The 23,974-nt window shown below is 47.9% G+C and overlaps 1 protein-coding gene across 1 annotated transcript in view; it reads left to right on the forward strand.

The window, feature by feature from the left end:
- The window catches only part of LOC135383352 (uncharacterized), a 303,304-nt gene that overhangs the window by 72,505 nt on the left and 206,825 nt on the right, over positions 1-23,974 (forward strand). Inside the window, exon 4 of the mRNA XM_064613074.1 lies at positions 6,620-8,191. Coding sequence (XP_064469144.1) covers positions 6,620-8,191 — 1,572 coding nt within the window. The remainder of the gene's footprint in view (positions 1-6,619; positions 8,192-23,974) is intronic.

Consider the following 23,974-nt stretch of genomic DNA (forward strand, 5'->3'; position numbering starts at 1 on the left):
TTTTCACAATCTCCTTGCAGGTTGTGTAGGCGGATTGGGAATGTACTAATATCGCTTTTAAAGATCGTGAGTTAAAGAACGCACTCCTCCTGTCACGTGTTCGATCCTTCCCAGGCTCGGACAATATCACCTATCGGGCTATCCGTAACCTGGATGGGCGATGTCAGCAGTGCCTACTCGAGGTATTTAATACGTCCTGGAGCACCGGGAAAGTACCTGGCAGTTGGAAGCAAGCGCGAGTTGTTCCACTACTGAAGCCGGGAAAATTGCCCTCTCAGCTCTCTTCTTTCAGGCCAGTGAGCTTGGCTACCTGCCTTGGCAAGTTGTTCGAACGCATGATCCTCCACAGAATCGAGTGTGGCTCGAGAGGCAGTCCTTCATCCCGCAGGTAATGACAGGATTCCGACAGCACACGTCTTCTATGGACTCTGTTCTTGATTTCATGACGTGTAAGGATACAGTGGTGGCTGCACTCCTGGATGTCAAACGCGCTTACGACAGCGTGAGCCACGCCTCCGTTCTGCATCCCCTCACCCAAGCCGGCCTACCCTCCAGAGCACTCTCATGGATTAAGGATCTCCTCCTGGCAGGCAACTATTTGTCCGCACCCGTCAGATGTCTCGATGACTCATATGGAGTTCCCCAGGGGAGCGTGTTGAGTCCAATTCTGTTTAACGCGGCCATGGCTGGTCTTCGGGGCAGCATTGGAAAGAAACTATCTATTTCGATCAACGCGGACGACATCTGCACTTGGACCACCGGCTAACCCCGTCCGGCCATCCGGAGGCGCCTGCAAAACGCTTTGAACGCTATTGAGCACCACCTGGCGACGGCCGGCAAGGACATCTCGACTGAAAAGTCCGTGGTACTCCCGTTTACGCGAAGAAACATGCATCCCTTCCCTCTTTCAGTTGCTGGTGTACAGCTGAGGTGTGCATCTTTTCATCGTTTCCTCGGTGTCACGGTAGACGCCAAGGCTGTCTTGGGTGAAGCACATAGCGAGCTTGGAAGCCAAGGTCCACCGGCGGATTGCGATGATCAGGCATGTAACAGGCAAGAAGTGGGGCAGTGCCACGGCGTCGCTTTTGGCCGTCCACCGAGCTTTGGTTCGCGGGTCACTTGCATACAGCTTGCCTGTACTGAATGGTCTCCCACCTTCTTCAGTGCCTTCTGGCGCGAAGTCTCCGAGTGTGCTTGGGAGTCCCTCGGGCGGCAGAAATGCATATGATCATTGCTGAGACGAAGCAGGCCCAGCTTGAAGTTCTTCGCTACGGGGGGACTTGTCGGCAGTACCTCTGCCTTTTAGCCTACCATCGGCGGCACCCGCTAGTTATGGAGCTCCGGAGGCGCAAGCAGCCAAGCACTGCAACGGCAGAAGGGCAAGGGTGCAGGCCAGCTGGTACATGGCGAAAAAATGGAACCCGAGAAAGGGACAGAGGAGGGACGATACGACACGTTCTCGAACACAGCAAACCCTTTAATGACAGAATCACCTACGTACCCAACAACTTCGGAATTGGTGGCGAGGGAGCAACCGAAGCCTCACTTACACAATTTCCCCTCGTGACAATCTCTTTGTAGTCCTTTAACAGTCTGGCCACAGGGTACCGAACAGAATTTAGGACATTTGTCTCGTCGAAGGCCGGGGAACAATTATTACAAAGTCTAAGATGGGCGACAAGTTCGGAATTCCCAGGCAGAGACTCCGCAGAGACTCCGCAGCACTGCAACGTATACATCCATATGTCTCTCAACTGAAGTCTAGTATACCTGACTTTGTGGTCGCACCCACAGCTCCCAGCACTCCTTCTTGGACTTTTCCGGCACCCGGCATCTCGCTGTCGGTGCCTGGACTAACAAGGAAGAAAGGCGACGTTGCTGCATGCGTGACGAAGCAGCTCGCTCTAGATATGATGAGCTGGTGTTATAAGACTTACGGACTATATACGGACTATAAGACGGACGGCTCAACCACGAGGGGAAGTTAGTCGGCGTCGTCATTCCCTCCAAGTCAATTTCAGATGGCCATCATCTCTCTCACATAAAACCTTGTCAACATGCGCTGAGCTTTATGCTATTCGTTTCGACCTGCGGAAAATTACTGACAGCCGCGATCGCTCCTGGGTCCTTTTTACGGATTCCAGATCTGCGCTGCAGTGTGTGGCTACAATAGGACTTCGCGGCTCCCTCAGCCCCGTAGTCATTGAAATTCTGCAAGTATATAAGAAAGCAAGCGCACAGGGCCACTCTATCGTCTTCCAGTGGATCCCGGGTCATGTGGGCATCAGTGGAAACGAGGACGCAGATCGAACAGCCGCAGGCGCGCATCAGTACACCCGGCGTGTCCCCATCATCTCGTCGCGGGGGGATCGCCGTTACCTCGTCCCAAGCCTCACTGGCCCCAAGGTGCACTCTTAATGGCAACATGACATCACCACCCACTCTCTGCTTTACTCCGTTGACTCCACATTGTCCCTTACTCTCCTCCGACGAATGCCACGTCCCTTTACCACAGTCTTCCACCGCATGAGACTTAATGTGGCTTTTACACCGGCTATCAAAAACACCTCCTCGGTGTCAGAACATCCAGCCTCTGTTCCATGTGTGGGGTGCGCGGTGACCTCCATCACACCCTCCTGATCTGCAGACAGTACAATCGCGAGCCCGCCCTCATGGAAACTGCTCTGCAACGCGTCGATCAACGCCAGTTCGACTGAGCCAAAATACTCGGGTCATGGTCGGACCCCTCACGTCAGATGCAAGGCCTACGAGTTGTTGCTGAGTTCTTCTCCAACACTCGACTAATGGACGAACTCTAAAATGACATCTTTCCATCATCATCATTTTTTCTCATCTCTTCCACAAGCGCAATGGGGCAGTGTGCCGCCATAACGGCGGTGAATGACCCACTACATCATCATCCCATTTATGTGTGTGTGTTTAATGGGCCCTCTTTGGTAACGAGGATTCATGGAGAGAATTGTGATTACTCCTTGGAATGTAGAAACATAGAAGCACGGCAAAGTTCATATGATCTCGGGATTTAAGTTATCTTTGTGGCACTTGCTTGCAAGAGGGACAGTTTTTTGTTGTTTTGTTTTTTGAAGAGTAATGCGATTCCTTCACTTGATGGCGAAATTTTAAGGACTTACCTCGAAAGTATAACCCGTAATTTTTTTTACGCTGAATGCTGTCTTTTTCTTAAAGAGGTGTACAGTTGATCACACTTCATCCCTTCATGAGTGATATCTTTGTATCACCTCTGATGCTCCATAATGGAGTAGATGTGGGTGTGTTCTTAAATCCGCTCGAATTAACTGCCAAGTAGAAAATCCGCCCATGTACACCTTTCCCACTCAAACCAGCCCTCGTCGATTTGGCGATTAACTCCCGCAGTATCCAGTCCCGATGTCGTAACCGTTGTTGTGGCCTCACGTACGAAACAGTCCAAAATGGAGAAACGGAAAGTCAACATTCAGGAACGACAGCGTTCGACACCCCAAAACTTCGGCGTCGCTTCGTCTTACATGAACGCGCTCACTCCACGAGCCGAGGCCTTTTAACATGTGGGAAAGCTGGGAAAGCGGCGGAATTTATCGGCGCTGTCGGACCCGCGTAGATGAAGATTTATGCCAGTCGATGCTTCTTTTCTCGTTCTTCTTCCACCATCTCCGGATATGAAAAAAAAAAAAAGCGAAAGAAAAAAAAAAGAAGAAAAGATACTCCCCTTGATGAACGGGATGACATTTCTTCGCAGCCGAATTCGGCGTTTTTCCCCAGGGCCTTTCAGCCCTTACTGTGATCCTCCCGTAAAGAATGAAGCACCTTACCAGACGGAAGGCATTTCTGCCTTCTTGCAGTCTAAGGGAACAAAGATGATACACCCGGAGTCTATTCGCCGCCATTTTCTGGTGTCCTCGCCCTAATGTGTCTCCCTGGGGGGAAAAAGACTGTGAACTGACATTGGCTCCGCGTTCTCTTCCGCAAACATGCCCTACTATCTTGCATTTCATTTCATTTATTTGTCCCTTACATGCCAGAAGGCGTTACAGCGCTTCCACGTGGAGTTTCTTCTGTGATGGGAAACTTGTATTTCGAAAATGACTTTTCCATCACGATGTGCCAGTGCCTTGAAAGAAAAGTAGTTTCAGCTACTGTTACGGTGTTTCCGAAAGTAGATAATTATGGGGTAGGGTATGGGGTACGGCGTCTATACCGCAGGGTTACCTTGTGCTAAGCATCGTCCTGTTATGGGCGCTCTTTTCTCTTTCGGCTTCCTTTAGTGGTCAACACCGCGAAGTGGACAATACATTTTGAAATTATTTGTTTTTTAATACCGGGCCTCTTACTGGTACTTATGTGCAGACTTGAAGTAGGCGAGGGCCAGGTATGCCAACTAGCTGATTTTTTTTTTCTGTGATAAACTATTACATTTATAATGAAGTGAAAATAAATGTTCTCATCTATTTTCACTTCAGTAGAAACGTAATCTGCGTGACAGTTAAATCGCACTTTGGACGATGTATTAACACGATTAAAAATCGTAAGAAAATTTTTCGAATGTCGTTCTGTTCCCCAATATATAAAAAAAATATAAATAAATAAAAATAAAAATAAAAAATAAAACCAAGGAAAAGTGCTCAATTGCAAGAGGGTTCGGTTCCTTTTGTGGCATCGTCAACTTCGTCATAACATTTATATTGAAGTTCGTTTACAACAACAACAGTGTTTCTCGGTGCCTATAACGTCTCCACCTTTCCTTTTCCCCTTTTTCCTTTATGCTTTCTTCTGCTTGACCCGCTCTACCTCTTTCCTGTGTTTGTTTGTTTTTCCTCTTTCTTCTGGCTCTGTTGTTTCACCCACAAACGCGTTTTGGAGTAGCCAGTCCTGACTGGATCGGGACTATAACATCTCCATATTTTTTTTTCATTTCCAATCCAATCCAATCCAATCCAACAACAGATAAATTGATGATGATGAATGGGGAAATTCGACACATGAGGTGCGGCCCACTACCGCAAGGCACAATGGACGGAATGGACAATTTTGAAGGGGGGGGGGATATGTTTATTAAGAAAAACCAAAAGGAAAGGTCAGCAAGACGGAGGTCGGCTTGCTATTCTGAAAAAAAAAAAAGAAAATGGGGAAGAAAAGAAAAGGAAAATGAATGTGAATGTGAAGAATGAATGTGAAGAAATAAATGAAATGAAATGAAATGAAATGAAAAGAAGAAAGGATAACGTGCACTGTTTACCTTTAGTAAAAATGCCTTCTACAGTTAATTTCAAAGCGATCGTGTTTCCCTGACAGTTCAAGAGAATGGAAGAATTCGCACTGTGTACGACTGACCAGCTTATTTTTCTTCTTCTTCTTAATTGACGGATATAAATCTACAACCTCAAATATTTTTCACGATTTTCGAGCGTCCCATACATCACTGTTACACCCAGTATATATGGGGCCGGTTGGTACATGGCTTGGAGTGAGGCGACTAGAGAACAACACACACACTGACGTCGCACTTTCAACCCTTTTAATCAAACATAAATAAAACAAGCTTTAATAAAAAGGAACTGATGTAAGGCAGCCGATTGTAACATTACCATACGTCCATACGGCCACTTACAGCATAAAGAAAGTCGCAGCGAAAAATGGTATAAAGGTGGCCGTGTCGGTTAAGCGGAAATTGGGATCCATCCCCGCTCTTGCGAATGGTGAAACCAGGGAAGGCAAATGTACGAGCGCTTGCGGAACCACCCCAACAAGGTAAAGAACGGAGAGGTCAGCTCCTCGCATCTGGCCCAGCATGTAATAGGGTGCGGCTGTCAACCGAATTTTGAAGCGACCGAGATTAAGTATAAGACAGATTATGTTTATGTCAGGCAGATAGTGGAAACACAACTGGTTGAAGAACAAGGTCAAGACTGTGTTAGTGCACCTTCGGCGCTGCTTACAAGGAAACAGGAAGAAGTGATAAAGAAGGGCAGTTGGTTCGGGTGCTTATACAGTCATTGTTATCAGTTGTTATCTTGAGCTGAATGGTATGTAGGGGGAGCGTCAGCTAGGGTATCGTTTTCATTGCTTCATGGTTTGTACTCTTAGATTCAGTTTGATTGAAAGGGTTGAAAGTGCGACCTCGGTGTGCGTTGTCTCTTCCCAAGCAGCACAATGTACTGAAAGTCGAGTGCAATAGGGGTGGACGGTATGTGTCTTATCAGTGTTCTTTAGTTTCACGAGTCTGTTCAAGGACTTCCACCTACCCGTCCACCCCTATTGCACTCGACTTTTAGTACATTTTGCTGCTTGGGTTCCCGTGTAGTCGCCTCGTTCCAAGTAAAGGTTTTCACGCCTGCCTTAGCAATGGTGTTTTTTTTTTTGTTTTTGTTTTTTTTACGGTGTGTAAAACGCGTGGTATTTTATCTTGAGAGACCCTGTACACGTCTACACGTCGAGTACGTGTCGAGCTCTTTTTGCCGTGGTCCGTGGTGACTGCGTGCAATAAAATTTTGTCCTATTTTCCATTTCTCAATTGATCACGTATATTTCATATTTCTTCCCCTTTACTGTATACTACGGACCGCTCGATTTCAAAACATACGTATTGTTGTCTTTATTTCAGCTGTACCCTGACAGTGAATCTGGGTTGTGCCCGTCGTACCAGGCAAACCACCGGTCCCCTTTGACGGCACCTATCCTGGCGGTGCAGTCGACGCCGACGCCGCCTCCTAGCGAGGAAAACGTGCAGGCCGCCGGCAGCCTCCCGCTAAGCACGTCCTGCCACTCGCTGACGGCCGCCACCACGGGCAGCAGCCTAGGGTCTTCCATCAACGACCTCACCGTGGAAGCTGAACAGTTGGAACGTGCTATATGCACAAATGATGTGGCTACAGCGCGTCGCCTCCTCGAGCTGCACCACGGCCGCTTCTCGGTGAACTTGCACGGCAGCCTGCTGGATAAAAGCAGCGTCGGTGGTTCGGCCTGCGCCAGCCAGGACGTCGAGATCCTGCTGCGTAAAAGCCAGACCTTGTTGGACCGCTTCGACCGGGGCGACTCCGTGTCCACCGACTTTGAGCCTGTGCCTCCAGTATTCACATCGGCACTACACCTGGCTGTCGAGCACCAGTCACTGGACGTCGTTAGACTCCTGCTCAAGTACGGCGTGGAGCCCAACGAAGGTGGCGTTCCGCTGGCTGGTGGCTCCCTGGAGGGTGGCCGCCGAGGCAGCTCGGCCGCCTCGGAGGGCAGTGGATCGCAGCAGCATCCGCCAGCGCGTCGCTTCAGCCAAATGCTCACCGCGAGGGGTCCCAACCATAGCCCCAGTTCCCACAGTGATGCTAGTAGTTCGTCGCCTGTCGTTGGCCACCGGGCAGAGCACAGGAAGTACGTTCCTCTTCGAACCGACCTCCCGCCTTCCCTTCGTGTTGTACGCGTCGCCACTGATGGCAAGGAAGTCACCTACGAAGATGAGTACACGCGCGACTACCTGTACAGTCTCCCTCCCCTGTTCCTCGCGGTGGCCATGGGCAAAACAGCTGTAGCGCGCCTTCTGCTCAGATACGGGGCGCAAGCAAGTCCCCAGGACCACAACGGTGTCACTCCTCTTCACCTTGCCGTCTGCCAGCCGGTCGTTGTCTGGCCCTGCGTCCGTCTTCTGCTCGAAGCTGGTGCCCACATACATATAGCCAATCGCCGCGGTGCTACACCGTGCGACCTCGCGGACTCCGACCTCTGTTCAGTGCACGGGTCATTAATTGATGGTGCTTTCGCCAACTTGACAACTACCTCCGCAGCAAGTTCGGTTAGCGCGACCCACACTGCTGCGGGAATGCCCCCAGTAACAGTGTCTGGGCCAACACCTTGTCCGGGGACGTCAACGGCAGGGACACCCACGCCTGTCCCTGTTCCGACGACGGTTAGTGCAGGGACAACAAAACCAATTGTTACGGTGCCACCCGAAGATGGGGCTGCAACACCGACTTCGACAAACCTTCGTGCCAACATTCTGAGGCGGTTCCAGGATTCGCGCCCGCTACCAAACCGGGGCTCTGCCCGGAAAAAAGACAACCTTTCCGCCACTGACGACGTCACCTGTGCCTCGCCGGAGAGTTCTGTGCCAAGTCGAAACAGGAGCCCTGGCGTCATGGCTACAGCCTTGCTTGCGGGCCAGGACGACGAGAAGCTGCAGGAACGGGTGAGTGTTGTGTTTACCTCAAGAAGGTACATTTAAAACGTTGACACCAGTTTACACATGTTGTACATACGTTGAAGAGACGATAAGTCACCATAATATTTTTTGTAAAGAGGCAATGCTTTACGGAGCCTACATTGACCTATCTTATACGTCGTATGTAGTATTATGTGAATATAACACATCCACTTATCTAATATTGTGCTATAGAAATTATGATGGAGGTAGAAGTATACGATACGCATTATTTTCCGGTCGTCACATGTCGTCCGGACGATACATGTAGTGGCGTGAAGTTCACAATGACAGGAAAACGTCAATGATGGTCAGTCAATAATCGTATTAATAACGACATGTACCAAAAATACAGACAAAAGTGACAGACACGCGCTCGGTTTTGGACTGCCGTTAGCAGTGGTAACCCAAACCCCCGTAGTGTCGCACTAGGAATCTTCCACGTTGTGTATGCACGGAGATACACGGAGCGATCCGTGTTCCCTCTGACAGATTGCTCTTTTCTGTAAGCCCACGCGTATTTGCCACACACCAGCTCGCTTGCCTATTAATGCTTTGCCCACTTCTCACGCCACGAGTTATTCCGCAGACGTGCAGGGGATAATGCAATTCACAGAACCTCGCTGTCTATCGCGTTTCCGCAAATGAGAGACGGCGCTAGCTGTGACACTATGTTGTTCAGACCTTGCGCTCTTCCCCGCGTGACGGCATGGTGTGAGTTTCTCTGTTAGTCATGAAGAGGTACCCCACCCACACACACATACATATATACATTGGATGATGATGAGGTGGGCGATTCACCACAGCCGAGGCGGTACCATGGAGGAAGGAAACACAGGAGCGGCCCTTCCAACATTTTCCCATTGGAACGGGCGTGCCAGCCTTCGCATTGACCATGGGCTGTAACCTTTACATCGAGCACAAATAACTTGTATTTCACATGTTAGGTGCGTATCAAAGTAACGTTAGAGGGAACCAGATTAAGAGTGTAGCACGTGCGAGTGTTTACCCCTGCTCAGTGGCACCATGACTAAGGCATGCATGTTCTGTGCAGCAACGCACCAGAGAAATAATAGAAGCATTCGAAATAAGAGGAAATTCAAGTCCCTTTGTTGACTTGGCAGGTTATTGAGTGTGCTGGTTTACCAATGACGTGGCCGCAAAGCAGCCAACTCTAGCCTGCAGAGAGAACAACTCCACCAGAGAACAACTCCACACAAAGAGGGATTGCTGTGCGTAGAGCCAACGTTCACGATTACAGCCAGTAGCTAACACTAATATGCTGGATACCCTGTGACCACAAGGGTCAGCATGCCGTCATATGTCAGCCAGCCCGAGGCGGCGGCCCCACGACGACCACCCAGGACTGCCGCAGGGCACTTTGAGTTCCGGGATAGGTCAAAGAGACAAACACCGACAAAAAAAAAAGGACACACATAATTGCACTCACTGCATACATCCCCCTAGTTTAAAACAACACCTCACTGTCACCTGAGCGTACGAGGTAAATATTACCGTTCTTTCGCACCACTCGCGAGTAGATTGAACCGGCACCAAGCGTAAAGCGTACATCGCTATTAACCTTACGGCGATACGCCTGAAGACAGAGATGTGTCTTTGTATCTGCACCTCCTTGATGGCCACTTCCAACCTGGTACGCGATTTCAGCAATGAGAACGACAAAGTGTGGCCTGCTACGCGGGGAGGGGCAGGGTTGAAGAACCGAAATCTTAAACTCTGACACGTTGAAGACCGCGCGTGTGACGGAGGCTGCCGGTAGCACACATTCGAAAAAAAAACATGTCGTGGGGTGTGTAGTTCTCCACAAATAGGACAGCGAATAGATGTTCTTACAAACGATCGGCTACGATATCGCACGAGGCCTCTGGCCAGATGCCACATAAAAGATGGCGAACGTGGCTCCAGATAGTACGCCGTAAAACGTTTCCATGCCGGTGTGGCAGGGTAGAAGTAATTCTCTCTGGGCAAAGGAAAAGGCTCAGGTCGTAGCACTCTCACCATCTGGTGCAAGTTCAGACGTGAAGCTTCTAAATCCTGGACAGCGCGACTCTCGGTCTCAGGTAAGGCATCTGCTGCATCCGCATAGAAAGGAGGTGGAAAGGCTGATCGCAGCATAGTGTGACAGAACTCCTCACGTCATTCCGTTATTTTCACTTTCTTTCTGACTTCTTCTTTCCCTTGAACGATAATACGGAGCGCATCCGCTAAGCAAATGGATGTTTGCTGAAGGCAACACTTCCTTGAGTTTGAGGAGAGATACAGAAAACAGACACAACACGTATACGACTCTCGTAACAGGTGCGGTCTCGTGTGGTGTGCGCGATGACCTCCATCACATCTTCCTGTGGTCTGCGGACAGACAGCGCGATCGCGAGCGCGCCGTCGTAGAAACTGCTCTGCAACGCGTCGATCAACGCCAGTTCGACTTGGCCAAAAGTCTCGGGTCATGGTCATACCCCCCTAGGTTAGGTTAGGTTAGGTTAGGTTAGGTTAGGTTATCTGAGGTTATCTGTTAGGTTATCTGAGGGGGGTCATACCCCCCTCAGATGCAAGGCCTACGAGTTGTTGCTGAGTTCCTCTCCAGTACTGGACTAATGGACGAACTCTAATAGGACATTTTTCCATCATCATCACTTTCTCATCCCTTCCACAAGCGCAATGCGGCAGTGTACAGCCATAACGGCGGAGAATGACCCACCACATCATCATCACATTTATGTGTGTCATACAAGGAGGACAGAACAGCTACTACAAAGGAGGCGACTTTGACTGTCTTCCCCTTTTTGCTTGCAATGTCTTACCTGACCGCCTATAAAATATACATTTATGACATTTAGTCACCATCAGTAATCTGCGCGCAGCACCCCTTGCTTTGACTACTCCATAATATATCTTGGCTCTTTTTAATGTCTGCGTGAGAGTCAACAGAATATGCATTGACCTTGTTCTCATACGAGCCTCTCGGTGCAACAAACGTTCACCTCTCACAGCCTGTACCAGTGGCCCACCGGAACTGGCATGAAGGAACGGAGCTCGTGTTTTCAGAGCACGCTTGAAAGAACTACAGTCTAGGCACGCAGCGTATAGTCACGTCGCAAATTTGAAATTTGGAGACGGAGTTAGTGACTCCAGAAAAAAATTAAACTATTCAAAATGTTCTTGATTGCAAACAACTGAATCTAGAGTCGCTGAAGGTGCTCTGTAACTTCCATTTGACAGTATTAAACTTAGTATTAAAAAATCACACAATTAGCCTCAATCAATTAATTAATTAGGGACAATAAAAAGTACCCCGACTTGTGCAAGACAGGCGATTGCCGATTTCATTCGCGCACTTTGTTGAGGTTGCTTTCGTATGTCACCCTAAAGTTGAACAACGCGCTTCGTCGTGTGGGACGTAACAAACGATTTCCCTGACACAACGTCTGTGATTCGATGTAATATCGTGTTTTGATAGGAGATATTCTAATGAGCTCTCCGTACATCACCTTTACGGATCCTGAGGCAGTTTTATCGAATAAATACTAGTTAAATAGTGACCGAAATTTCTTACAGGTGAACTGCTCTTCTACCTTACACTACTATATGCACACAGCCAGATCGTCTGCCGCCGGAATTGGCTCTCGAAAGCGAAGACTATAATCAATTACCGACCTAATGGCATAGCCATATTCTATTTAGGATCGGTCACATTAGCGCACGCTTAAGAGTTACGCGTGACGACGGCTCCCCGCCGTCTAACTGGGTTCATTACTTGCGTGCGGCCTCTTCTGCATTGTTGCTGTCCACCAGGTCACCAAACATCTGGACCGACCGTTCCAACTATTACCTCGTCCGACCGACGCAATTCGATCAATGGAGTGCAGAGGGAAACACACGTTAGGTAGATGGAAAGTAATCTAGACTGTCGAGCTACTATACTTTTTCATTTGCAGTCTTTCCCTTAAGGGAGAAAGAGAGTCGAGAGCTGCCTGTGGACATTTAAATTCGAGGCACAAACATTTTACTCGAACATGAGAAGGAGTTATTCGGTATCACGAAAACAATAGTAGTAGTAAACTGTAACATGGGTTAGGCTCGCAACGGAAATTGAGTTCTAGCCTGCCTCGTGAACGACGTTGGAAAACATACAAAGTTGCTTCCATTCGTGGAACTATAGCCAACATGAAGTCTTCATCAGAGCAAATATTCTAGTTGCGCTCGTTGATATAGCCTCTAGTTTTCTGATGCGAGTTGTTGTCGTCTTTTGAAACGTATAGGCTCTAGCGTTCCATTCGGTCTGTAGTATTGACTAACATAACTTTCTGTTCGATGGGACTGCATGGTGTTGCTCAGTAATACAAATTGAGCCACACGACGGCAGCTTATACGGGCAACTATGTCAGCGGATCAACATCAGCATCATCAGCAGATGCGCCTGAAGCACTCTTCGTACAAGCTAGTTGTAAATGAAAGCGGGGGAGTCCAGACTTGGGGAATTAATTTCATTGTTGCCACACTCTTAGAAATGAACTTCACCACATAGCACGCTCCTAGTCAACCATCACCCCGAATGACAACGTTCTCGCCCCTGATTTGTTGAAAAGGGAAGGTGGAGCCTATTTTGTGCTCATTATGCACGGCACAAAATAGGCTCCTCCTCCCGTTTTCAACAAATCAGATGCGAGAACGCTGTCATTCGGTGTGCTGGTTGGCTAGGAGCGTGCTATGAGGTGAAGTTCATTTTTAAGAGTGCACATGACATTTCGTCTATACATATACGACATCCCCAGTGCGTTTTATATGGAATGCCCTGGTGGATGTGGCAGACCATACACACTCGTCTTCCCATGCTTGTTTCCCGTTTGTTTGTTCGACAGCCATTAGCGAGCGCTGGAACTAAGTTGTCTTCCCTACCCGTCCAACATTTTCTCGCTAGCGCCTTCTGGTGTGGGACAGACGTAATCAGCGCTACCAGACATCTTTATTCCTTCACATAACGAGAAGAGGCAGAGTAATTATGTAGCGACCAGGCATCGAACAGTCGCGCGGGTGAGAGGACCACCATTATATTCGGCTTATCAGCTGCATTCGGGGAATGTTCCCCATTACGCCTACGAGGCGACATACGCCTGGAATGCCAGATGCACTGAGATGTTGACAAAAGGAGGGTCTGCTCACTGATTTACTTTTCGGGCGGAATGCGACCAAGAATTTTTGTGGCTGCGCCAGTGCTACCTGGGTTGGACAGCCCACAGCCACAGTTTGAGACAAAGTGGCGTGGCGGACGATAGTGGATGTGACGACAGAGATACTCTAAAAAAAAACGAGATATTATTCACTAGATACGTATATTTCCTCTAGCATAGTCGCTGTTGAAGATTCCACAGGGCCAGCAAGCTGATGGAGAACGTGACTTGGAGCATCCTCCATCAGTCTTCCTGATTGTGTGGTGGGCCAGCGGAATGTCCGGTAGTCTACGGGCAAGACGCGATGCAGTACTTAAGGCTACGGTTTCACGGTAGCCATCTTGAATTTGTTTACGGGCTTCCTACGGCGGGGCCCCACCGTCGCAGTTTCTGTGGATGGGGAGAAACAGTTACGCGCGGGACAGCTGGCGACTGGACCCTCTGACCTTGAGTCTCCCCTCTATGCAATGGACCTTTTCCATATTCGCGTCGCCCCTGGCGGCGGAATGTCGAACGTCGTGTCTTTCCCCCCAATAATGGTGACGCTTTACCAACTGGCACGTACGTTGCGTGGGAAAGTAGCAAGAAAAGATTGGAAGAAGAATGCGGAAAGAGTGAAAGCGCATTGAAATCATTACCAGACCCCAAACGTCCGCGTAACCTTGAAACCGATTATCTCCCCACAATGAACATGACAGTCGCCCGCAGGTGGGTCCATGGCGATGTTTTCCACTCAAAGATGGCGGACTCGAGGGCTGGGCATGCGCATACGCGTTGTCGGAAATGTTCCATTGTACCCGGTGTTTATGCGTGTGTAGAAGGGACGATTGTCTCGTAAAAGTCTTTTGAAACGTGCTTTCGTGTTTTGAGTAGCACGGGGTAGCTGCCGCGCGCGTAGCGTGCGACGAAGACTGTGCAAAATATAATATATTTGAGAGATATAAAAATATATATCTCAAATGCAAAATGGTCAAACAACCGTCATAAAAAATGGACGCAAATACTAAATAATTGCAGTCAGCTGTGAAGAGTCTGTTCACGTGCCGATCGGTAGCAGTTTTATCTCAATACAGCTTACAGGAAACAGGATTTCTTGAAATTAATTATGAAATTACCACTTCTGTTGAAACTAGAAGGTCAACTCACAGTGCGCACTCAAAATGATAAGAATCAAACAAACAACAACAATAAGAATCAAAGGAATGGCATAACCGAAGTAAAATAGGGAAGTCGGCGATTATACGCTATGTAACCTGTCCGTATTCCGCATAGTAGCGGTCGTGACAAAGTACCATCAAAGGTGAAGATAACTTTTTTTCTTTTTTCTATTTGGCTGCGATTCGTGTTACCGCTTGGTGAGAGGTGTGATCTTTCGCAACGAAATGTCGTCAATTTCACTGGTTTATTTCAGTCGTCTCCATCGCACTACGCGGCGCTGATTGCCTACAGTTTGCTATGAGGCGATAGTTGTACTTGCGAGTAAACGGAGGATCCGTCTACAGACTTCAGAGTTAAATTCAAGAAATTGCATTTGCATTGCAAGATAGTTATCGCGCGACAAAAATTCCTCGTAGCAAAATGGATGCGACAGCACTCCTTCCCCTTGCCTACATAATAAACACTTACCGTGCTGCCCCCTCCTTCCATGCTCCGGTTCTTCCTCCAGTTCCCCCACATGTAGAAAACAAAGAAACTAGTTGGAAAGAAAAAGGAACGAGACAAAGACGCGCGTGCTCTGGGGAAGGGGATTGGCTTATATTATTTTCTCTCTGGGCAATAGTATTCACGCCTAGCACTGACAATTGTTTTGTAACTGCCTGCTTTCCGCCCCTAACAGGCTTCGCTGTCATAGAAGTTGTCAGTGGCACTGGCAGACCGAAGTTGATTCGTCATGCGTAGCGAAGGGCGCAATTGTTCTGATTCGAGCCTATTGTGATAATTGCAGTTCTGCGTTCCCAACTTAATATCTCCAAGAGAAAACCCTGGAGTCTGGGGTGTGTGTGATTTTTCAGTTTTTATTTCTTCTTCTTTCCTTTCCTTTTTTTGAATAGCAAACCCCTTTCTTTTTTCTTTAATAAATCTTCATATCCCCCCCGCCCTGGGGTCTGCTTTTACAAGAGCAATGGAATGAGGTGCAATGCACAGTCAAAGCTACCGTCACCGAAAATAGAAATGCCTATAGTACGCGGCTCTAGAAAAAGAAGAAGACAAAAAAAAAAACTAAAATTGGCTAAGCCGGCGTTCACACGGGGCAACTTTTCCCAGCAACTCGAAGCAACTCAAACCAAAGTCTTTCGAGCAATTTCGAGTCCGCGTTCACACGCAGCAACTCGGTAGCTCCACCCACAAGCAACCTTATGGCGACCGGACAATGTGGGTTCGAATCGAACTGGTGGAATCTTTTCGTTAGCTGCTGTTTATCAAATTTCAGTCAGTTTTATTGCCCCAATAGATCATTATTGCCTTCCAGCAGTGGCAACTGATATGTTTCCGTGAAGTTCGTAAAAAAAAGAAAAACTTATCTCTCAGCTGCACCTGCAGGATTTGAACCCATGAACCCACAACGAAATACACAACGCCATCGGGAGTCACGTGGCAATGCTCCCCTTTCTGATTGGCCAGTGCACGAGCAACTTCTCAAGTTTTCGGTCTGGGAGCGATTCGCAGCAACTCTGAGCAACTCGAGTTGCTGGAGGTTGCCGGCTGACAGCAACTCCAAAGTTTCTCATAGTTGCTGGAAAAAGTTGCCCCGTGTGAACGCTGCCTAATTACGACGATTTCTTTTGGGGAACACGTACGCAAAAACCAAGTATACGCACGCTATACTATAATATCCACTCAATATCCCCTTTTTCTGCACTGCTGCTAGCCAGTGATCATGTATACGTGATGGTGTGGTTCAAGTAGTTAAGGCTTACGTTAGTAGAAAGTGGTATGCTGGAATCGTTGTGTCGCTCGTTTCTGTATCATTTAATCCTCGGTAGGTTACGAGTTACACCATACAACTTGCAACCTACCGAGGATACAAGGATATCGAAACACAACAGGTTGGATGAGCGATGCTCATGTTTCTCATCCGGGCATTTTGGTGTTGTACAGTTGATATGCTAGAACACACGACAGTGAATGCTGAAGGAGGTTGTCTGCACGTTCCAACATTGATTCTTTACGAAAAAAATAAAATAAATAAAACACCTTATTGTTGTATAGGCTCCTTGGAGCTGTTCAGTGTAAAAGCAAAGGAAATCTATCACGTTCCGGATGGCATTACCTACAATTTTATTGATATTTATTTATTTATTTATTTATTTACTCCTCAAGGCCCGAAGGCATTACAGAGGGGAGTGGGTTATTGCACACAAACACAATATACAAAGATAATAAATACAGGTCAGAATAAGCACAACAGTGGAGAAAATACAAAAGCAATTAGATGAATAACACTAAAATAAGTCACATAAGTCACAATGAACAACATAAATAGCAAAAAGTAACATTGCTATGCAGTACACCATAAATATCACAATCAATTAGAACACTCCAGTAAATATACCTATATATATATATATATATATTACTTGATACGAGAAAAGATGGCAACAAGAACAAAACCTGCGCATATATTCGCAAATACTGTCATTAAATTCATCATTGGCGCGATCTCAATAATATGCTGTACAACGTGGTGCTCATCAGCCGAAACGACGACGCGTGCACCTGCAGGAAGCTCCGGAGAGCCATATACGCTTGTAACTCTCTATTGAGCAGCGCAGCCAGCAGCACTAGCACTGTTCGCCAGTGCATGGAAGGTTCGTCCCTCGCAGGCGCTTTCGTCCTTCGACTTTTCAGCGAGAGAGAATTGAGGAAAGACGTATCGATCTCAATACGTTTCAGGCAAAAGCTAACAAGTAATGAGAGCTTCACATATCTCGAGAGGGCCCTTAGGAGTTTGCTTTGTCCTTGGCGATAAGTTGGGTACGGCCCCTTCAAAGTTGGAAAAAGGCTGCTTCTGGCACACGTATTGATTAAAAGGCGGAGAGGAGAATTAGATTAGGTATGGTCACGGCGCTTTTTGTACTGTCGGCGTCGGGATGCAAGGTCGTTCTATAGGAGGACAAAGTCGAAGCGCCCTCCGTGTGTCCGTACGAGGCCTAATTCTCGCCAAGAGAAGGTTTACAGCGTGTTAAGGGGCCATCAATATTTTGAGTGCCAAAGATGTCCGTTTCCTACTGTCTTCTTCTTGGGAGGCTTTGAAATTCTCGACAATTCGCCCATTGCGCATAAAAATCTTCCATTAGAGACACGTTTAAAGGAGTACAGAGGGCCATCCAAAAAAAATTCAGATTAAGACATCTGATGAAAGTGTGTGTGTCGTTATACCGAATAGCGCGAAAGGTTTTGATGTGTGCAATTTGTTTCCCAGAAAAAAAACTCACATAAACGTAGCTCCGCGCCTTCACCCTTAACTCGCCACTCCAGCTATAACGAGGATGAGGAGGTATGATGGCACGTCACCGATGACGGCATAAGGAGACTCGTTCTGGTTTGCCGGTCAGTGGGGGTCAGCGCATTGTCCCTTTGCCGCCGTAAACCTGTTTTGCCAGGCCGAAGCATTACCGAGCAAGGAGAAAGGCTTTATCAGAACCCCGAACAGCGGAGTAGCAGACGACAGCGGAGTAGCAGACAACATTTCTCTAGGCCAATCAGCGAGCGTTCTCCTTATAGCGTCAGCGCGAGGTTCCAGGCAGATCACAGGCTGGTACTGCTCTTCACCACCGTTGCGCACGGTTGCTTTTTGCGGCGTATTTTAAATTCAATTTCTGCGACTCTGTGGTGTAAATTACTTCGCATGGTGCATCTTACTGGCAAACTTAACAGTTTTATAGGAAGAAAACTGGGTGTTAAAAATGACTTCTGTGCTACTTTAAAAACAAAATGTGCTGGCGTCGCCAGCACGACTGCGGTTGTTTGTTGTACATTCGTGGACACATGGAGGAGAGAGGAGCGTGTGACAGCCGATGATGCAATGTTCTCGGTGGAGAATGGCTCTCAATGAAGACTTTTATCTGAAATATATCCGATTTTGGCCATATTGCATTGAACGCGGGCGCCCTTCACGCGCAAGAAAAAAGCGTCGCCCGACACCCCCCCCCCCCCCCTGCAGGCGATCTGACGTCATTTCCTCACTCCAAGGTTGCACCAAGCCAGACCGCCTGCGGGGAAGGTCGCCTGTTTGTGACGTCTGACCTGCTTCTGACGATCGAGTCGCAGCAGTCGCCTTTTTCAGCCGTGGTTTTTAGCCAATATCTCCGTTATTGTAACCAATGCTTGGTTCAAACACCGCATGGCGAACGTATTAGCGTCCAGGATATATATGCGTATATATAGGACGTATTAGCGTCCATATGCTTCCAGAGGTTTTGAGGATCTCTTCATGGTCTCTTTAAAATGACTTTGGAGTCGTCCTCCTCTTGCAGGGGTTCTCTGACGTACGCAGATGGGACATTGAACTTATGGAGGCTGCATTCCTAACACCGAAGTGAGTGTAGTGCGTAATTACAATCGTTTTCTCTGCTTCTTTGCTATTCATGCCGCAATATCACTCACTATAAACTCTACACACTACATCTACGCTCCTCCTCTGGTGTTACCAAAAGTTTGGTTCCAAAGAGGTCGTCGCTGTTTCTTTTGTTCTTTATCCATTAAAACGAATCGGGCATTTTGTCTTTTGATGCGACGTCTACATTTGCTGGCCGAACAATGTTGCGATGAGAAGGCGCCAGTCATATTTTCCGATCAGTATGTCCGTGACCATCGGAACAGACTATACATTCTTGCTCTGTGGTGACCAGGCATCACTTGCTAGCAGACGGAAGACTTGGAATTCCCCGTTCTCCTGTATGCACTTACACTCTCAGTACACTGTGCTGTACGGGAGAAGGACTCGATAATGCAAAGATCGTGTCACGTGACTTCCCGCGATTCGGTTAGCTTACGTTTACACGGTACTTCGTCAAAGGAGGCCCCCCCTAATCCTACTTGGCCGCTCTTTGCTTTTCTCTGACTCTGTACTTACTTGGGGCTTAAAGCCCAAGGGAGGATTTCGTCTTCAGGAGGCCAGGAAGATTTTATTAGGCTGCAGTATATGGGAGGGTGACCAGTGATCAGATCAAAGTAGCAAGGAAATGAGCACGCCGCGATGTTCAGTGATAGGTAAATACGCAGATAACTGCCACTCCTCAAGATCAAACCCTTCGCAGCACCCTGATTTCTTTATGTTCATTTCGTCGTTGATTATCCTCTCCCATACTACAGGCGATCAAATCTTCCTCACCTCCCGAGGACCAAATCCTCTCTGAGGTTTTAAACGAGACAAAAAACTGTATCTTAATAGAGATGATGTTTGTAAATAGCCCCATCGTAAATTCTTCTTCTTATTATTTGACATATACTGTCGATCCCATCAAAGGGGCCGTTACAGGAGAGATTGTACATCAAATTATTTGGCAAGAAAGTACTGAAGGAACTGCAGCTTCAAAACCAGCATAATTCTCAAGAACTATACACTCTTAAAAATGAACTTCACCGCATAGCACGCTCCTAGCCAACCATTATCTCGAATGATATCGTTATCTGCCCTGATTTGTTGAAATCACGGGGCGTACGCCTTTTCTGTGACAATTATGAACAGCATAAGTGTCACAGAAATGGCGTACGCCCCCCGTTTTCAACAAATCAGGGGGCTTAATCGCTTCATCGTCGTTACGGTCGTTACAAACTAATGAGTGGCGGGAAATTCAAAAAGGTGGGCACGTGACACATTGTGCGTGACGTGTACCACGGCCTCCACGTATCGCGCGAAGAGCGCCGTGCACGTGTTTTATCACGTGCCCACCTTTTCAAATTTCCCGCCCGCCTTTTTGAATTTCCCGCCACTCGTTAGCTTGTAACGACCGTAACGACAATGAAGCGATTAAGCCCCCTGGGCAGATAACGATATCATTCGAAATAAGGGTTGGCTAGGAGCGTGCTATGAGGTGAAGTTCATTTTTAAGAGTATACTTGAACAAACTAGATGAACCGCTTGGTCAAGCGTGGTAACACTGCGGTGTTTCTTACGTCGCCAAAGCAGGGCACAGACAGCCATCAACCATTCCATGCAGTAGCTTTATTCTTATTTTATGGGCGTGACGCCTACGGTTATCTGATACCACAGGTGTCGCCTACGCTCTGTTCACAGCAGCTGCACCGTCACACCCCAAAGCGCACGTGCCACAGCACTCTATAATACACACAGTGCTGCTACTCTTTATTCCCATCCATGCCGCAAGCGTCAGGAGCATTCTCTAGTCTCTCCTGCACAAAGCTCGGGCCGTGTCGTGGGAAGGCGAGAGACACGAGCGCAAAGGAAGAGCGGCCTATCAAGCTTTTATCCCCCCCGCAACTGCATGGCTAACTGTAGCCGGAGGTTTGCTTCATTTTGAGATAGAGCCTCTTCTGGAGGAATAAGCAAGTAAATATTACATGGCCTCGTGTAGGACGTGGCATGAATTATGCGCAGTGTGAAACCTGTTCTCCCTCTGGTGGCATTAAACTGTGGCCGTTTGCCTAACGTCGCGTTAACGTTTCTCGCCCGAGTGTCGGTCCTCAGTGTATCATCATGCGGTTGAGAGAGTTGCAAGGGTTGTGTTTTCATCGTAGGTGCGTCGATTATGATGATTTGTTTGCCGCATATATACCACGTTGATATAATGATGCAAGAGTGACGCTCAATGAGGAGGCTCTCAATGACGGTTAGCTCTCGCAGACTCATGCGATCGTGTTCCTTCTATAGCACAGAACCATCACTCCTGACTTGCGGGAAGCACGGGGCCTACGCCTTTTTATGACAGTTAACGCGATTGCAGAAGTGCCACAAAAAAGGCCTCACGTTTTCGACAACTTAGTGGAGACCGTTTGGGACGGTGGTTGGCTCGGAACGTGTAATGGGGTGAGGTTCTCACTTCGAAATCGTCAACTCTCTTCTTCCCCCCCCCCCCTTTGATTTTTCTTTTTCTTTTTGGCTATAGTCGTGACGGTGCCCGCTTGAGTGCGGCAAACAACGGCAAGCTACTTCGACCCCCCTCACCCTCTGACGACGCCCACTTTTGTGTGGCAAACAAAGGCGACCCGGTCTACCCCCCCCCCCCCCCCCCCAATCTGTTTTAACGGTCATTAGTGGCAGAAGGGCAAGGGCGCACGCGAGCTGGTACATAATTACGGCAGTGAAACCCGAGACACGGAAGAAAAACAGAAGACGACTCTTTTTCTTCCGTGTCTCGGGTGTCCCTGTTGTAATTAAGGCTCATCGTTCATTTTCGTGCACATGCTGAGGTGCGGGAGAACGGCTTGGACAGTACGTCCCAGATCCACTAAACGATACTCCAAAAGTCGCAGTCTATAGTCTGCTTCCTCCAGGAAAAAGAACTCGCCCGACGACTATGACTCAGCGTTTACTTCTCGCGATCTACTCCTGAACTGTCGATCATCATCAGTTCATCTCATCTCATCCTGGCTGACGGTATCCGCAGAACGCAGACTTGTGCGTAACGCGTTACTAGTAATTGCGTTACTTGTAATCAATTACTTTTCTGAGTAATTTTTCGAGTAATCAGTTACTTTACTGTCAAAGTAATTTTTCGAGTAATCAATTACTTTTCTGACTAATCGATTACTTTTCCGGCAGGTATTAGCTTATCTTTTAGATGTTCTGCCCCAAGTCAAGCCCCTGGTGCCGTCAGCCTTTGTTGGGCTGTTGCTGTTCTACTATAGCAAGCGGAGGTCATTGTAATGACGTTCTGGAATTTCAGGGTCTCTCTCTCTAATCCCTTCCTACACCAGTGTGATGGTACCTGAAGGTTTGGAGGTTTATTGAGTCATGGGGGAACTTCCACGCAATGCTCTTCCACAATCGGGTCAACGTCTTCCCTTGCGATAAATACAGTAGACATACAGATCTCCTTATCCTAGGCGTTTTTGTTTTTGTTGTTATCTCAGCTGTTCCGCTGTCGAACATTTCTTTGTTTTTTTTTGTTTTTTTCTGAGGCACACAAAGACGGTTATAATTTGCGTGAATGCAGAGTAATGACTGGAGTAACGCGTTACTTTTTTACTCGTTACTCAATTACATTTGGAGTCGAGTAACTGGTAACGGTAATCAATTACTTTTCCCGCAGAAGTAACGGTAACGGTAATCAATTACTTTCTTCGAGTAACGGGCACAAGTCTGCTGAAGTGAGACCAACAACGGCCATCATTATCGCTACCACCACCAATCTGTTTTAAGAGTGCACTTCCTATGCAATTCGCCCTCATGAGGCCAACTTGGTACTATTTGAAGGAGCACAATAAGAATATCGGGTAGCTGTGCGACTTGTCTCGTCGGTAAAAGTATGGTATACCGAGCATGTAGCATTACGTCATTGCCTCGAATGCAGATCCGCCACGTAACCCCCGCCGGCCTCATTTGAAACGTAGCCCGAGACTCGTTGATGGGTGCTCGAGGGAGTCACTGTGCCCAGAATAGCGGAATCCCCGCAGGGACTTGACGCTTGCTGTTGAGTCTATTATATCCCGATGTCGGCTTATCTTTAACGAGAACGACAGAAGCCCCAAGGCGACAACGGATGCCCATTGCGGGACTTCGCTCGTAGACCAAGTATAGAGCAAGAAAATAGAAGAGAAAGACAGATCCTTTTGTCCCCTTTCTTTGTACGAGGACCTCCTCGAGTGTGTTTTAATTTCGTCTTTAAGGGAGTTTGATTAGCGCGCGGTTAGCTACTGCTACAGCGCGCTCTTTGTTGCCAATTTCAAGGCCTGCTTGGGGCTAGCGTTGAAACGGCTTCGTTAGCTTCGCCCGTTCCCCAATAAGTAAGGGTGCGCCGCTTAAGGTTGGATTTAATTGCCAAGGAATTAGAGGTGAATGTTTTAGCGATGGTGCGCATTTTTGGTGAGGGGCCCTTGGGGTCGAAGAAAGGTGCGCGAAGTATTTGGTAGTGGAAAGTATTCCTCATTGAAGTGACACAGTTCGGGCCATATAAACCAGGTACATAAAGGGAATTCCGCTGCGCATGCGAACAACAATTGCATCATGAACGAAGATGTGAATGGATGTTTCACCGCTGAGGCTGTGGAACCTTACCCCAGTGCGTGGGGGTTGATATGATTTGATGAGTGAGCATGCGAGCCACGTGAATACCACAAGGGCTTAGAGCTCGTCCGCGTGTCACGAAAGTCATCGAAGAGCCCAGTGCTGGTGTGCGGGATTGCGCCAAGAATCTTGGATATACCGTGTATTCACACGAGCGACATACTCACGGAAGATTCTAGCGGAAGAAAAAGCGAAAATACTGGTTACAGAGCCCAAGTCCTGTCCCATGTTGTGCTGAGCATTCACACGGTGCGGAATACCGAGAGTGGCGTATTGCGCATTTAGCAGACGACACTTAGCCGACGACGCCGTCAGCGTGTTTTCCTGTCGTCTGCTACGGAATATCTTGTGGCTGTGGCGCAGGATATTCCCCGTGGTTAGCATTGTACGTGA

This window comes from Ornithodoros turicata, chromosome 1, assembly GCF_037126465.1.
Source record: "Ornithodoros turicata isolate Travis chromosome 1, ASM3712646v1, whole genome shotgun sequence".
In the NCBI taxonomy this organism is placed as follows: domain Eukaryota; kingdom Metazoa; phylum Arthropoda; class Arachnida; order Ixodida; family Argasidae; genus Ornithodoros; species Ornithodoros turicata.